The sequence below is a fragment of the Ammodytes marinus genome (assembly GCF_949987685.1).
Source record: "Ammodytes marinus genome assembly, chromosome: 5".
In the NCBI taxonomy this organism is placed as follows: Eukaryota; Metazoa; Chordata; class Actinopteri; order Uranoscopiformes; family Ammodytidae; genus Ammodytes; species Ammodytes marinus.
This window is the reverse complement of record NC_137234.1, coordinates 31,989,708-32,004,527: the sequence shown is the minus strand read 5'-3', so window position 1 is coordinate 32,004,527 and position 14,820 is coordinate 31,989,708. Positions and strand designations below refer to the sequence as shown.

General features: G+C 41.6%; 1 protein-coding gene across 2 annotated transcripts in view; it reads right to left on the bottom strand.

Annotated features, from left to right (window-relative positions):
- cnot1 (CCR4-NOT transcription complex, subunit 1) overlaps positions 1-14,820 on the bottom strand; it is a 33,920-nt gene that overhangs the window by 11,595 nt on the left and 7,505 nt on the right. The window contains exons 5-32 of one of the 2 annotated variants that reach the window (XM_080028207.1): positions 13,415-13,483; positions 12,669-12,723; positions 12,199-12,402; positions 11,901-12,069; positions 9,746-9,872; positions 9,174-9,284; positions 8,798-8,968; positions 8,431-8,558; positions 7,964-8,204; positions 7,157-7,276; positions 6,787-6,909; positions 6,522-6,673; positions 6,139-6,289; positions 5,735-5,948; positions 5,025-5,366; positions 4,263-4,387; positions 3,864-4,150; positions 3,700-3,778; positions 3,317-3,556; positions 3,055-3,195; positions 2,790-2,969; positions 2,522-2,638; positions 2,312-2,422; positions 2,020-2,097; positions 1,550-1,727; positions 927-1,081; positions 486-782; positions 194-334 (exon numbers count right to left, since the gene is read on the bottom strand). In XM_080028207.1, coding sequence (XP_079884333.1) covers positions 194-334; positions 486-782; positions 927-1,081; positions 1,550-1,727; positions 2,020-2,097; positions 2,312-2,422; positions 2,522-2,638; positions 2,790-2,969; positions 3,055-3,195; positions 3,317-3,556; positions 3,700-3,778; positions 3,864-4,150; positions 4,263-4,387; positions 5,025-5,366; positions 5,735-5,948; positions 6,139-6,289; positions 6,522-6,673; positions 6,787-6,909; positions 7,157-7,276; positions 7,964-8,204; positions 8,431-8,558; positions 8,798-8,968; positions 9,174-9,284; positions 9,746-9,872; positions 11,901-12,069; positions 12,199-12,402; positions 12,669-12,723; positions 13,415-13,483 — 4,506 coding nt within the window. Of the gene's footprint in view, positions 1-193; positions 335-485; positions 783-926; positions 1,082-1,549; positions 1,728-2,019; positions 2,098-2,311; positions 2,423-2,521; positions 2,639-2,789; positions 2,970-3,054; positions 3,196-3,316; positions 3,567-3,699; positions 3,779-3,863; positions 4,151-4,262; positions 4,388-5,024; positions 5,367-5,734; positions 5,949-6,138; positions 6,290-6,521; positions 6,674-6,786; positions 6,910-7,156; positions 7,277-7,963; positions 8,205-8,430; positions 8,559-8,797; positions 8,969-9,173; positions 9,285-9,745; positions 9,873-11,900; positions 12,070-12,198; positions 12,403-12,668; positions 12,724-13,414; positions 13,484-14,820 lie in introns of both variants that reach the window. The other variant, XM_080028206.1, reaches the window with a different exon arrangement.

Here is a 14,820-nt window from a genome sequence, read left to right as displayed (position 1 = left end):
TCCAGTAAAATATTTAAAAACTCACAATGAAATGAACACTAAAGAATCATATAATTCACACTTGTTGACTCTGCTAGGATACATTGGGCTCTTGTCTCCAAATATATACAAGTACTACCTTTAGTCATTGTGGCAATAACAACGCAAATACCTTAAAGAACAACAGGCATAATTCTGAAGTAGTTGTAATTACCGTGGCTAATCTCTTGTCCATTTCAGGACCAGCCTTCTCCACGGCAGTTTTCTGAATGAAACAGCAAGCCAATTCACAGTTGTCTTGTGCAACTCTGGCTGCAGCCTCTTCAATCATCTCCCTCTGTTGGGGAGTTGGTGCCTGAGGAAACAAACACCTCAAGTTAAATGAGCAGGAGTGATAGGAGATGTTGGGAGTATATAGAGAAAGAAAGACTCTCTTAATGCTTAGTCCCTTTAGATCTTATTGAACACTGGCAATTGTGCAAATAAAACGTAAGCAATGGTCTTACCCTCAGTGCGGCAGCAAAGCTGTTCTTGAGGTTGGTGGCGATGCTCATGAGGAGCGGCTCGCGGCAGGTGATCATGGCCATGCCAGCAGTCAGGTTCCTCATCATATGGTGGGCAGCCACACGCATGCGGGATTCTTCTGAATCCAGGGCAAAGTCCTTCCTGATGATCTGCTCACAAGTTGTCATGGCAATTTTGATTGAGCGGTCAACCACCGGGTGCACCAACTCCTGGACAGCTCGCTCTACTGATTGCCGTACACACTGCTTCAACTGAGGATGGGCCTGAAGCAGAGAGATCTAAAGAGAAAGGATGGGGCAGAGCACCAGAAAAGTCAAGGAATGAAAAACCATACAAAGCATAAAAGAAAAAAGTATTTCAACAGCAGAAAGAAAACATGAAAAAGGGAAGGCGTTTGTGGTGTGCAGGTGCCCAATACTTACGTTGACATTTATATTGATGTGTGGAGCCAGGCCAGCCAAGGCATACACATTGATGTCGTGGTAGCTGAATTGTGGGGTGGGGGGCCCAGTGGTTGTGCAAGGGGTGGTGGTGGCAGCTGGGGTAGAGGGAGGAGCTGCAAATGGAACAAAGTCCCCTGTTGGAAACAAAAACACATATTTGATTAGAATCGCAAGAAAACACAGATTATCCAAACAACAAGAACAGAAATCAAGCAACTAGGCAGCACAAACAAGGTAACTTAAACGTTTTCTCAGAACTTAACAAAATAAAAGACACGGCTTATATATACAAAAAAATAAACTGGTGTACATAATATGGTCATAATTCATTTTGTAAAATTCATCACATCACTTTTGGAAATTGATAATGTTCAGACTTCATCCATCTGACATGATTTGTTTCTTCAATCATTCACTCGCACAGATTTACACGAGGGGAAATGTCCAAACTGCGGCTCGATACTGACATATCGCCAGAGGCAACAATGATATTAAGATTATAAATTAAAAGCTAAACTGAAATGGTCACTACAATGAAGGTTGTAGCTCGAAATGTTCAACATTGAGCTTAGCATGCAGCTGAAGCAGATATGGAGCATCACCTGTGGTAGAAACGGGCAGCAATTCTTCAGGAGGCTTCGTCTCTTTCTTTGGTGCAGACAGCTGCTCCTCAAGGCTCTTTAGCTTGTCCTTGTCCTTCAGCAAGTTTCCTGGTTTGAGATCATTAATGTCTAGAGACAAGTTCTTACACAGAACTTCAATCTCAAACTTCAGGTTCAGCTGCAATAAACAAAAAAACAATGTAAGTAATAATTTGACATTTCTCAGTTGAACATGATTTCAATGTAGCCATCTGTAAATACTGTTAATTTTTAAATTAGAAGTTGGAAGGTTTAGGCCTAAATCATTTGAAAAGAATATGCTGCAAGTATTGGCTGACATTGTTTGATATATGACTTTTGTAGCATACCTTTATATCTCACCAGCCTCTTTAACTATGGTTTAAGATGGGCTGTATTTCCGCACAGGGGTAATGGAGTTAAGTGGCTACATAGAAGGAATGATCCATTACCTTGAGGTCATGTTCCTGATGCAGCTCAGCGAGAACATTCATGATGGCCATGGTCCATGGGTTCTGCGGCCTGAAGACCTAGAACATCAGACGACAAACACATTAGTTTAAATCACTATGAAGTATCCAAAGACCCTCGTAACAGTAGACTTGGGTAAGTGTAAGCCAATTTGATATGTGTTTAGGGGAACATAGAAAATAAATAGTTTCTCTCAAGCCATTTTATGCTTGGAGAAAATATGAGGAAATGTCACTGGCATGGAGAAATCTCTTTTTCATCTATGTTACTTACCATGCTTCGTAGACTGGACTCCAAAACTTTAGCCACAAAGGGAACCACATAGAGAAGCTCCTGCTGGCCTTTCACATAGGCTTCCAATAGCAGAGACTTCACTTCCAGATCCTGGGAAAAGAAAGAAAAATATATACGTTAGCCGACTCAAATGCAGACTGGAGATTCACCATGTAAAGAAGAAGATCCAACTATGTTAATAATTCTTACCGTATAAAGGATAGGCTTGTTTTTAGCCAGTGTAATCATGCCCAACCAGTGGCCCAGGTTCTTGAGCAGGGAGCGATCAGAGAAATTAGCGGCTGCCTTGTCAGACGTCAACAGAACCTGAAAGACAAGGAGAGAAAGAGAGAGAGGGGTGGGGGTGTCAGTATTTCACTATTTATGACTGTTCTTCAGCGGTGCTGCAACTGTGTGAATGTTGGTGAGTATAGACAGGCAAAAGACTCAAATAGGATATCTATAGTTTGTGTTTTACCTTGATATTCCTGTAGGTCTCATTCAGAACCATCTTGACAAACTCAGGGTTCTTGAGAGTATCCAGAAAGTTGGAATAGAGACTATGAAAGTTTGGCTCAATGCTGACACGCTTCATGACTAGGTACTGAGACACCCAGGGCATGAACTCCTCCTTCACCGTCTCTTTCAACTCCTCAACCTTAAAAAAGAAATATGGGTTTTAAAAAAGCCTCTTCGACCATTAAGGATTTTGAGATGGTAAGGTTTTGTCTGTCTCATTCTACCTTCTGTGTCATGTTGGACTGGGAAAGGTTGTTGAAGATAAACGCAATCTTCTCCTGGACATTTTCTGGTGGTTCTACGATCCTTTCTGTTTGGTCAGTAGCAACCAGCAGAGTATCAATGTTGGTTGTGTTTATAGAGGGCTGCAGGTAGACAAAAAAAAAAACATAATTTCTTTACGTGAACAAAACCCGATATAAACCAACTGGAAACATTGACAAGGCACACATTAGGATGTTTAGACATCGATGGAGCCAAACTTACTGGGACGTCCTTCTTGAAGGTGCTGGGTGTGGGTCTTGTGATGGTGCTGGTCTTGGCTACTGTGGTTGTGGTGGTGGTGGTGGTGACCAGAGTGCTGGGCTGACCTGCCTGTGGCGCTTTGGGAACACCGGGCTGCTGCGACTGGGCTTGGACGTGGGCCAGGGCCAGACTGCCGGGGGTGGTGATGGATCCTTGCATCTTCACCGGAGGGTCCCGTGACTGTTGGCCATACTCGATATACTGCACACACAGGATATTCAAAAGGAGCAGAGCGATGGATTTTATTTTTTTTAGCAGTGCACAGGGATCCTTTCCTGTAGTCTAAGCTGGGATAAAACCGTTAAGACTTACAGGGCAAAGATAAATTAAGGAAACCAGTTTACCTCTTGTAAATGGTGGGGGAATTGCAAGAAGTGGGCAATTGAAGCCAGGTGTTGACAATATTGAGGGTAGTCCTTTAGTCTAGAAATATTTTTAACAAAAAGTTAGCCAGACACAAGATGACTTATTTGGAAATGCATGTCACAAAAGAAAACATTTTAAATACCTGTTTTTGAACCTATCAAGGGCTGCAATTCCAAAGTAATACATTTTGGATCCGTAGGGCTTTCTTAAGGCTTCAAGAACATATCTGAGAGCCAAGCCCAGAGCCATGTAGGTTACAAGACCCTTCTCAATGATGCCACCAAATAGGCAGGCAGTGATGTGCAGCTCTTTGTCCGGGTATTGGGGGAAGAATCGGTACTCCTCGAACAGGTTCCGAAGCATGCAATTGAACACCTCTCGTTCCCGCTTGATGGTTGAATCCTTAAACCTTTGCAACATCTCAAGCACCTGGTGATCGTGTAATGAGAGATTAGTTCATTTGAAGCGCAGCAACATTACTGAGCATGTGTGAGTTTTATTCAGGTAAGTTATTGGCAGAGAAATAAATGTCAATACATACTTCATCCACAGACATAGTTGGGTGAGGTGGGTGGTTGTAGATGCGCTGGAAATAACTGTTTGCTTCATCGTCTATTTCCTTACTAAAGTGCTGATTCGCCTCAGGCCACACCTGAGAAAGGTCAGCTGGAAGAAGGGTAGAAAAAAAATGTTTTAACCATAAATGTAATTTACTTAAATGCTGTAATCTAACACTGGTGTAGCATGAGCTAATTATTAAGTCACTGGTCAAAACCATTGCACAATCAAGTGATCCATCAAGAATCAAAATGCATTCTAACTAGGGTTGCAAAGGGGTGGAAAGTTGTTTGGGTTGCATCAAATTGAGTAAATTCCCATTTATTCCAGTTAATTCCCAATATTCCCGTTAATTACCATAAATTCCCATGGAAAGTTTCCAACTTTGAAAATTCCCGGAATTTTGCAACCCTAATTCTAACTGATTAAGTCAGGTTACAGCTCTTTTTGATGCCTGCAGTCAGCATTAGCAGACAAGGAATGGAAGACCAATCTGTATTTCCTCAATGACAAACTGTACAAGTTGTACAACATGAAATGCAAAAAGAAAGTCATACACTCAAATGTATACAAAAGAGTGAATGTTGTCTCGTACACTTGTGCGATACATTAAAAAAGTACATTTGATTTAAACTTGCGAATCAAGACGATAATCACTATCACTGCAGATGAAATACAGTGCTGAGCAACGCTAGACGACACTGTGTCTCACCACTACCACCACTTAAAGAAGCCTTGATCTTACTCTGCTGAAAGGTAGGTGGGTTCAGGCCTGGTGTGCTCATCTTTCTGGTGCCAAAAGGGTCTGTGTTTACTGTTGGCATCCCCAGACTTGAGCCAATACCAGAACCAATGCCAGAGCCGATGCTGGAGCCGAGTCCAGAGCCAATTCCTGAGCCAAGGCCAGAGCTGAGTCCAGAGCTGAGTCCAGAGCCGATGCCTGAGCCGATGCCTGAGCCGATGCCTGAGCCGATGCCTGAGCCGATTCCAGAGCCGATTCCAGAGCCGATTCCAGAGCCTATGCCAGAGCCTATGCCAGAGCCTATTCCAGAGCCTATTCCAGAGCCTATGCCAGAGCCCAAGGGACCTGCAAGAAACACAACACTTCAATCCTCCCGCCTCAACTTCTGAAACACTATCCTTTGTTCAGTTTATTATGTATTTAGTGACTAAACAGGGTGTTCTGCCAAATGTGTAACACCATACAAAATCTTTCCCTTTGGCCTTTTCTGGTTTTCACAACATGCTATAAACTACTAAAGTTAATAATAAAACCCAAGCTATACTTACTGTATGAAAATAGTTACATTAACATTTGAAAAAAGGGTTCCTACGGATTGTTTCATTCTTATTTCTCCAAAGTCAAATGGCTTTGAAAATGCAGTATGACTCGCTAACTTGAACATGTGCCCTGGTTGATCCGTCTTAAAATAAATAGATAAAACTGCATCTTACCAGAGTCCATACCAGGGAGCTGTGAGGACAGGCTGCCAATACCCCCAAATGGTGTACTGGGGTTGGGGTTGGATAGAGGTGGGAACACCTTTGCTGGGGACTGGGGATTACTGAAAGCTGAACTGAGCGAGGTTGGGAAACCCTGCATGCTTTGAGTGTGGGAGGTGGTTGTGCCCCCCAGGTTTAAGGAACCCATGCCAGACAGAGGGTCCATCTAGAGAGGAGCAAGACAGGGACAAACACCCAGAAAGAGAATTAGGCAGGGACGATGAGTGTCAGTGCTACAAATGTGAGCAATGCTCAAACAACAAATACAAGACAAAAAAAAGTAAAGAACAGAGCTAAGACAGCACCATGAACACAGATTGGAATGGTTAACACACATTTCTAACTTGAACTTGTACCTGTACAGGAGAGATGGCATCCAGGCTGCTGGTGCTGGGGGCACGTCCCTTTGGCATCACCCCTGGTGGCGGCTGCCGGGCTTTATTCATTACATTGCTGCAGTTGGCTACCATGGTCAGGATCGTCTCCGACAGCTCCTGGGACACACTCCTAAAGAAAAAGGTCAAACAAATCTTAGAAAATAGAACACTCCATGAAAAAGTGAGTGTGATTTCTATCTATAAATAACTATACTGCCATACATAACATTGTCTTAATACACCAAAAAGAGAGATAGCTGGAATTAACATTGAGCAAGACTGACATTGAGTTAATGATATTAAATCAAAAACATGCAAACTCAAGAGTATTATAATAGAGACTAAGAAAAAGTGTCTCTCACCCAGCACAGGACTGCAGGCAGGCCAGCATGGTAGCTAAGGTTTCCGGGGGCAGCTGGGCACTCTTTGGCTGGTCTTTGTCTGGGGCCAGGCCCCCCATGATGGATGGGCAGCGCCTCTTCAGGAATGTAACACCAGCCTGGATGAAAGGTTCCTGAAACAACACAAATTATTGTAAAATACTGTATTCTTTAGGAAGTATGTTAAAAATGCATTGGCAAACATTCTTCTGACAATTAATGCATATAAATCTATTTGAAGACTTACCCCATGCTCTCTGATTTTGTCAGTAAGCCATTTATCAAGTTTGAGGTATTCACGGCGAGAGGCAAGTGCTGCGAGGTCAATAACAAAGGCAAATGGAGTACCATTCAGCAACATCGATAGAGACTGGAGGGGGAAGAAAAATACAAAGAAAAAAATGATTGACAATGATGAAAATTAAGAAAAAAGCCACCACCATTATCAACAACGCAGGACAGGCTGGCTCTATTCCATTTAATTTGTCTAATTTCAATGTAATGTTAATTTAACTAGTAAATCATAAATAACAATGCCCAATGATTCAGCTTAAACTTAAAAGGTGAAGCTCAGAGAAGTTGTCATGTCCATGGTTATCAAGTCTTTTCCAACAAACCTTCAAGTCCTGGGCCACATCCAGGATGCGAGACAGCTTGGCCTGGTCATACTGCTCCCCTCTCATGTACCACTCAGCCATTGAATGCATAATTAACTGACGGATGGAGGGAGACTGTCCCTGGGAATAAAAACCAGGTTTTATAAGTACACAGTTTTTATTGGAATACTGACCAAAAAAAAAAAAAGGGGTAAAATAACCCAATATCCATTAGGGGTGTAACGATCCATCGATGTAGATCGGTCCATCGATTGATTTGCTAACAATCAAACTGCATTGATGCAACATCCAAACATTGATGCAAATCGATGTAGTATATGCTTTTATTTTGACAATGTCCTTGCTCGGGTGTTTGTGACACTATTTCCACCCGACCAGGCTTTTCTCGCTTGTGTATGATTATCATTTAAATAAAACATTTGAACCTTAACTTTTAAATGTATTTTATATCATGTTTCTATGTGCTACACAGGCTTAGATATTAAGGTTTTGGTAGACATGACAATTTGTACTATTTTTTCAGAAAACCCTCAGGCATTAAGGACATGCATCCTAGATTGCCATAGTCATCAATGGGTTAAGATCCGCTACCTGGCCATACTGTGAATGCATTGAAAAAAGATCCAGCCTAGACTGTGTATAAACATCAGATTTTTTGTTTCAGCGCACACATAGTACAGCCAGGTAGCGGATTGTGAGGAGGTGATCAATGATTTTTTACAAAGGGATTTTGATAGCTGTTGACTGAAACAAGACTAATGACTGAAGTCAAGAAGCATTGAGAGCAAGTCAGTTTGTAACACCAACCTGTCCATGCCAGGCGTAGTGCAGGATAATGGCCGAGTTAGGGTGATTGCCCAGAAAGATGGGCATCAGGGTAGAGATGAGCTCATGGCGCAGTGTGTGCCAGGAGGTGGAGATCTGCAGCAATGCAAGCACCAACATGTCTGGGCAGTGCTTGATCGGGAAGCCAAACAGCTGCTTCACCTGCTCATACTGGCCGACCTCAGAAAGTCGTAGCAGGCTTTCCACCAGGTCCAGACTTTTCCTGTGAGGAGGTAGGGACAATCGCTCAAACACACCTTACATGATACAGTTTATGGCATCAGACGTATTAACTATTAAGAAAATCAAAATGGTTGTTGTGAGAAAACCAGCAAAAAGATGTCTGCAGTTTCTAAACAAGGTCCAAATACTTCAAAACTAAATCCACTAAGGAGAAACAATCCACTGAAATATCCTTCTACATAGAGGCCAGGCTACTAGCTCCATACCAGGTGGCAATCTCCCTGTTGTCATCCTCTGGTGGGGCTTTAAGGATGTCAATGGCCACAGTGTGGCAAGGGTAGTCTGCAAAGCAAAACACTTCGGGGCTCATCAGGGAGTGCTGGATGAAAGACAACTGAAAAAAAAGAAGAAAACAAAGCACTTAGACATTTAAAGAGGGAATACAAGGCTCAACCATAGGCACCATAAACCACAGTGTGTCTACAAAAATAAAAAACATTTCTGTTTGGCATTATACCTTATTCATCTTTTTATTTTATTCTTAAGTGTTGCCAGAAGAAATTCCATTCAATCAAGTTTGCGACAGGAATTCAACATTTTATTTAAAAAAATCCTCATCATTCTGATGGTTACCTGTCCCTCAGCATGTTTCCATGGGCGATAGATGAGATCGACAGGGAAGACCTCCATGCCCAACCCCCTCTGGATGCCATACACCACTATATTCAGGCCTTTACTGTCCCGGATTATGAAGCCAGGGTGGTCCAGTTCGTATGTCACCTCTTTGAAGTTCAGGTTGGGATTCTAGGACACAGACAAAAAAGTGAAACCTCAGTAGCTTGAAAATAATGTTTTACAAATAACAATTTCAATGTCAGGATTATGATGGACTAGTGTACATAACTTGTTCACTGATGCAGAATTGGAAAGAAATTACTTATATACAAATATATTATTGGGAAAAGTTATGGAAACCTCTAAAAAAACTATAAACTTATGCTTGACTCACCACTTCTTTCACAACGTCAATGAGAACTTCAACATTCCACGTGTGTGCCTGCGAGCCATCGTTCTTATCTTTTCCATCGCTCCAGATACCACTCCCTGGAGCAGAGATGGACTGGAAGAGAAAACACAAAAGAATAGAAAACGTAAGCCCTGATGTACTGAAATGTCAGGAATGGAGAAGCCGGCACACAAAACGTCAACTACTAATATTTTAAATATTAAAATTATTTAATTAAATGGCTATCATTAATGAACCAACTCTCAAGGTAGAGCTTCCTATAACTCCACTCCCAACTAAAAGCTCTGATTAAGCCCTTCTACCATACCTACCAAGCACAATTTTGCAGAAAGACGAAGTAGACTAAGGACATTAATGGAAGTCAGTTTACAATTAATCTTACTCAAAAAACTAGTTTCACCTATTACGCCTTTTAGTTTGTAAAACACCTGTGTGAGCAGAAAGAGACTATAAAAATAGCATGGTTAATTTTTCCCTTTGATCCCTATCAAGTTAAGCAAACTGAAGTAGTAGGATTGATCTTTGAGAGCCTTTACGTCAAACAAGTATGTCACCTGCAGTGGGATGCCATCAGTTAGGCCAGAGTGGGTCCGAGCCATCATGCCCAGGACCCTGGCTACCTGGCTGGCCGTCACCTCTCTCACCCCATACTGGATGATTATGTTTCTGCACTCATCCAAACTGGAGACACAAAAAAGACAATCTGGTCAGTGCTGAACATAATCCATCATCTTCAACATCAAAATATCTATTCAAATCACACTGAAATGGTATTGGAATGGGCCTGCAAAACATTTTAGCTTCAAGATGTGGGCAAGTCGCGTCACTTCTATTTTTGCTGATCATCATCATCATCATTGTTAATATCACAAATTGAGATTTGCCAAACTCCAAAATGGTGTGGTGTGAGTCAGTGTTTTCATTTTACCGGGCAAATGGGAAAAATTCTCGTCAAATATTGATAAGCAGGCTATATAAAGAATACTATCATCAAAGCATGAAGATTTATAGGCTACTTAAATATTGAAATGTGGGCTACTACTTACAACAGGCAGAGAGGCCAAAACAATTTAATCAAAGCACATAACATGTAATGTGTCGATCTGAATATAGGCATAATTTCCATCTGCAAGGCAGAGGAAATAATGATAGCCTATTCACAAACTGTGTGAACAATATGTCGATATGCCAACCCGATTTTCGACTCGTAGCCAATTTAAGTCTGATCTCAAAATGGAAATGGGAGACGCATCCGTGTATGCAAGTTCACGTGTGGTTGTGAGCGCTACTTCTGCAATGTGCATGGAATGGCAGCTTCACAAGATTGTAGATTTGAGCTTTTTTTCAAATTAGATTAGAAAATAATGCAGTATAAATAATACAGCATTAAGTTATAACGCCAATCTACGACTGTGATGTTTAATCACCTTACAAAGTAACAACCAGAGCCTTCACCCGAGCAAAGCAGTGTTTCACCGTGACACCTCGCCAGTGTGAGCCGACGTGCAGAAAAACTCTGTGGTTTGACGGCTAAATGATAACGGGATATTCTGCCCGCTAGCGTTGTCGAGGGGAAAGTCTTCCGCGATCTGATGGCATTTCTCGAGCCCGAATACACAGAGCCATGTTGCAAAACTGACTGCGCGACTACAGAACATGTATGCTAAAGCAAGTGAAACAGCTGCTTCCCTTCCGTGAGATTCTGTCTACAGCAACAAAAAGTTACAATTAATCAATCAGCACCGTCACAGGGACAGCATTTAAATAAAGATTATCTTTATTATTATCATAAGAGCTCTGATGCAAATGCTGAATATGAGGCCTACGGTGGCATTTGTAAGCGCAGTTTGCAGTTTATTTTCAGCACCACAACTGCCGCTGCAGAAGAAGAAAAAAAATCACAGTAACTGATTGATCTGTCGATTCTTGCCTCTGACACGTCTACACTATAGTCTAGGTCTTTTCTCAGATCAAATTAAAACTCTTTGAAATACAGAAGAGTAACGCTCCTAACCTTCTCTCTCACTTTCTCTCTCTCCTTTTCGGCACCAGCCGTCTCTTCGGAGTCAAAGTCATATTTATTTGAACTTACTTTAGACTGGCTGCTGCTAAGAAGTCATTCTTATATATAATATTTCCTTGTTTTGCCATGGCTTGGGCTTTGACTGTTACGCTTGCTTGTCGCCATTTGTAGTTTGTAAACCTGTCCATTGAAGCAGAACGAGAGCATGTCACGTAGATTTTTCCTTTTACGCATATACGCAACAGTGTACACAGTCATTGTTTTAAATGATTTTAACATGATTGTTCATGGTTTCAGTAGAACGAAAAATTTGAAAATCATTGTAACATTAACTAAATTTAAAGTGTGCAAGGGAAATATTTCAACCAGACATTCTGACCGGAGACAATTAGAAAAGTCGGTCCCTGTAATTTTTTTTCCGGTCAGTGACCGGTTATTACCGGCCAACGGAAACTCTGGTGTGAGTTGAAGGTTAGAACTGTATTCAGTGTCTCAGTCATCTACCATGCGGGCATATGCACATTGGTATGCAGTTTGGCATTTTCTGCAAAGTCTGGATGATCTACTGTCAATGATAACTCTGCATTTACTTAAATAAAACCTAAAAGAAAGATACACAGGAGCCCTTTAAAAATATAATTTGAATATATGCTAATTGTGGAGTAGCTTAAAGGGAAATTATTCACCTAGCACAGAAGCCATAACCAACTTCTTGCATGAATTCTGCAAGAGAACTCTCCATCATGGTCTTAGCTAACTCCCCCGAGTCTGGTAGGATCCTGTCCATGAGAATGTCCCGTTTTTCAGGGTACAGCAGTGGTGCAAGCACCACAGGGCAGCGCTCCTGGGGGAAATCTGAAGCACAACACACAATTAAATAAACAAATGTGGTACAGCAAAACTACAAAAAAAACTGTCCAAGGAGAGGATTTGTACCATCTCTGTTCAGACCGACAAAGCCATGCATGCTCAACATTCCCATACCTCGGCAAAGTGACTTGAGGAAGGCGTCAATCAGCTCTTGCCCTACGCCACTGGCTCCCTTCTGGCCAAACAGTAGATGGGAGAGCAGTAGGTGCAAGACCTCTATTGCAATGTCTTGGAAGCCACCTTCCTGGTTCCCTCCTAGATCTGCGTCAACGTATGACCGCAGTAAGTCTGGAAGTTTCTGCTTGACGAACTGTGCAGCTGAGAAAGTAAAAAAAAAAAAAAAAAGAGTTTAAAAAAAAAAACAAGAAGACTTGCTTCTCTACAATTTCTTATGTTCCAATGATCCTATATTAAAAGGCATACTTGGTAGGAATTTCATAAAAAGTATAGTCATACAAAAATAATCCCTTTCAATGACCACTTTTGCCCCACTAGAATGTGTGGTGGTGTGTGTATCTACTGTTTGCTACTTCAGATCCTGTTTGCTACAGGTTTAAATAGGTCAGGCTAATAAAATTACTTACCAAAACCACGAAGGTCTGCGTTGCTGGAGTTAAGCAAAGCAAGGCCAAATATCACCTGTGAAATAAATGAATTAATTAAAAATAAATACTAAAACAACTTCTAATGGGTTCTCCCATTTCAGATAGACAATCTTTAGGTCAAATATGTGACTATTTGGACAGTTAAGATTTTATAACTGCCAAATTTAAACCATGTGCTGTATTTAAAATGCCCCCTTTAGTAGTTTAGGTACATTTTCCAGCCCATTGCAGGAGTAGGGTCCAGCTGCAGCCCCGGAGACAAGTTACCCTGGCGTGACAACAACACCCAGGCGTGACGGAAGTAACTGTGGTGTGACGGACGTGATTTTTGACTATTTAACCGAAATTTAGTAGCCTATCGGTCTGCGGTCTTTTTTATTGTTTGACGTGACGTACTCAAGATGGCCGCCGCCGTGTTCCGTCAATGTTCTATCTATATTCTAACCTCTCCCTGTCCCCTTGCCCTAACCCTAACCACCCAACTGTGATGCCTGAACCTAATCGCCAAAACAATATAAATAACACAAACTTAGTATCGGTCTGCTGTCTTGTTATTGTTTGACGTTGTTTACAACTTAGAAGTTTATGACGTTGCAAAAATAAAATCTACAGGTAACGTCCGTCACACCACAGTTACTTCCGTCACGCCTGGGTGTCGTTGTCACGCCAGGGTGCTTGTCTCCGGGGCTGCAGCTGGATACTATTGCATTGCAGAGCAGACTTACCTCTTGGACCTTGCTGAGCTTTAGAACTTTACTCAATTGAGTGAATAAGTGAGCCGATGGCTTCAAACTCTGAAAGACAGTTGAGGTCAAACACATTAAAACATTATAGGTGAGTCAATCTAGGAAAAAAAAGGGCTTAACCCCAAAAAAATTGATACAAAAGGTTTTTCAATGGATTCCAGTAGTATTTGGTGTGCTGAATAACATACTAAAAGTCTACCAAAATCTACCCCCCAGAAAGCCCTCATTTCCAAGATGGCGGCCGAAATGGCGGCAGGGAGCTTGAAATGGCTATATCTCAAATTGAAAAAATGTTGCAAAGGAATTTTCAACTGATTTTGGTACCTCTGGACATGCTTACAAACATACTAAAAATCTAGGAAAATACACCTTCCGGAAAGGCTTAATTTTCAAGATGGCGTCCAAAATGGTGGCCGGCCAAGCTTAAAATGGCTATATATCTCAATAGAAAAAGATTATTCGAATGATTTTTAACTTGATTCTGGTACCTGCAAATATGCTTATGAACATACTAACAATCTAGGAAAATATACCTCCCAGAAAGGCTTCATTTTCATAATGGCGTCCAAAATGGCGGCCGGGAGCGTAGAATGGCTATATCTCAAATGGAAAATGTTACAAAAGAATGTCAACTGATTCTGGTACCTCTATACATTAATAAAGTGCGACAAATCTAGGTAAATATAACTGCTAGAAAGGCATCATTTTCAAAATGACTGCCTGTAAGCTTACATTGGTTAAATGGTTCAAATTGGTTACTATTCAAACTAGAAAGGTGGTGTTGTTGTTGAATAACATAAATGCCACACTTATTGTGGTCTTTATTCATCATCATCTTCGGGCTCCTCTGGAAGAAACTTGTTAAGTGGATTGTCACATTCCTTAAGTTGACATGGTCCACAGACAGTAGTACAAGGTAGTCCATATTTTCTGCAAGAACAGCGGAGTGTCTTGCAGGCAGTGGTACAGTTACAATGAATGACCTTCAAGAGACTGTCTGGAGCAACATTCGTTGTTGACATGAGTGGGACAAATCTATTGTCCTGCAGGCTCCACCCCCAGTTCAGGGCATCCATACCATCTTCTGTTCCCATCCAGACCATGACCTGGTAGTACGCTCTACTATTCAGTTGGTGGCAGACGTTCAGGCGTTACAGTTGATGAAGCTGAGACAACCTTCTTGCTGAAAATGTTATATCGCATTGCTGCAAGGGAATCTGTGCACTTTCCACCAAAGAGGACAGTCATTACTTGGCACCCAAGGTCATCAATCACCTCTGTGGTCTGGTTTGGGACAATGAATGCATTGGCACAAGATCGAAGGACGGGATCCCCTTTTACAAGCTTCTGGAAAGCAGTCTTTTTGCAAACCCCGAAGATCCGAG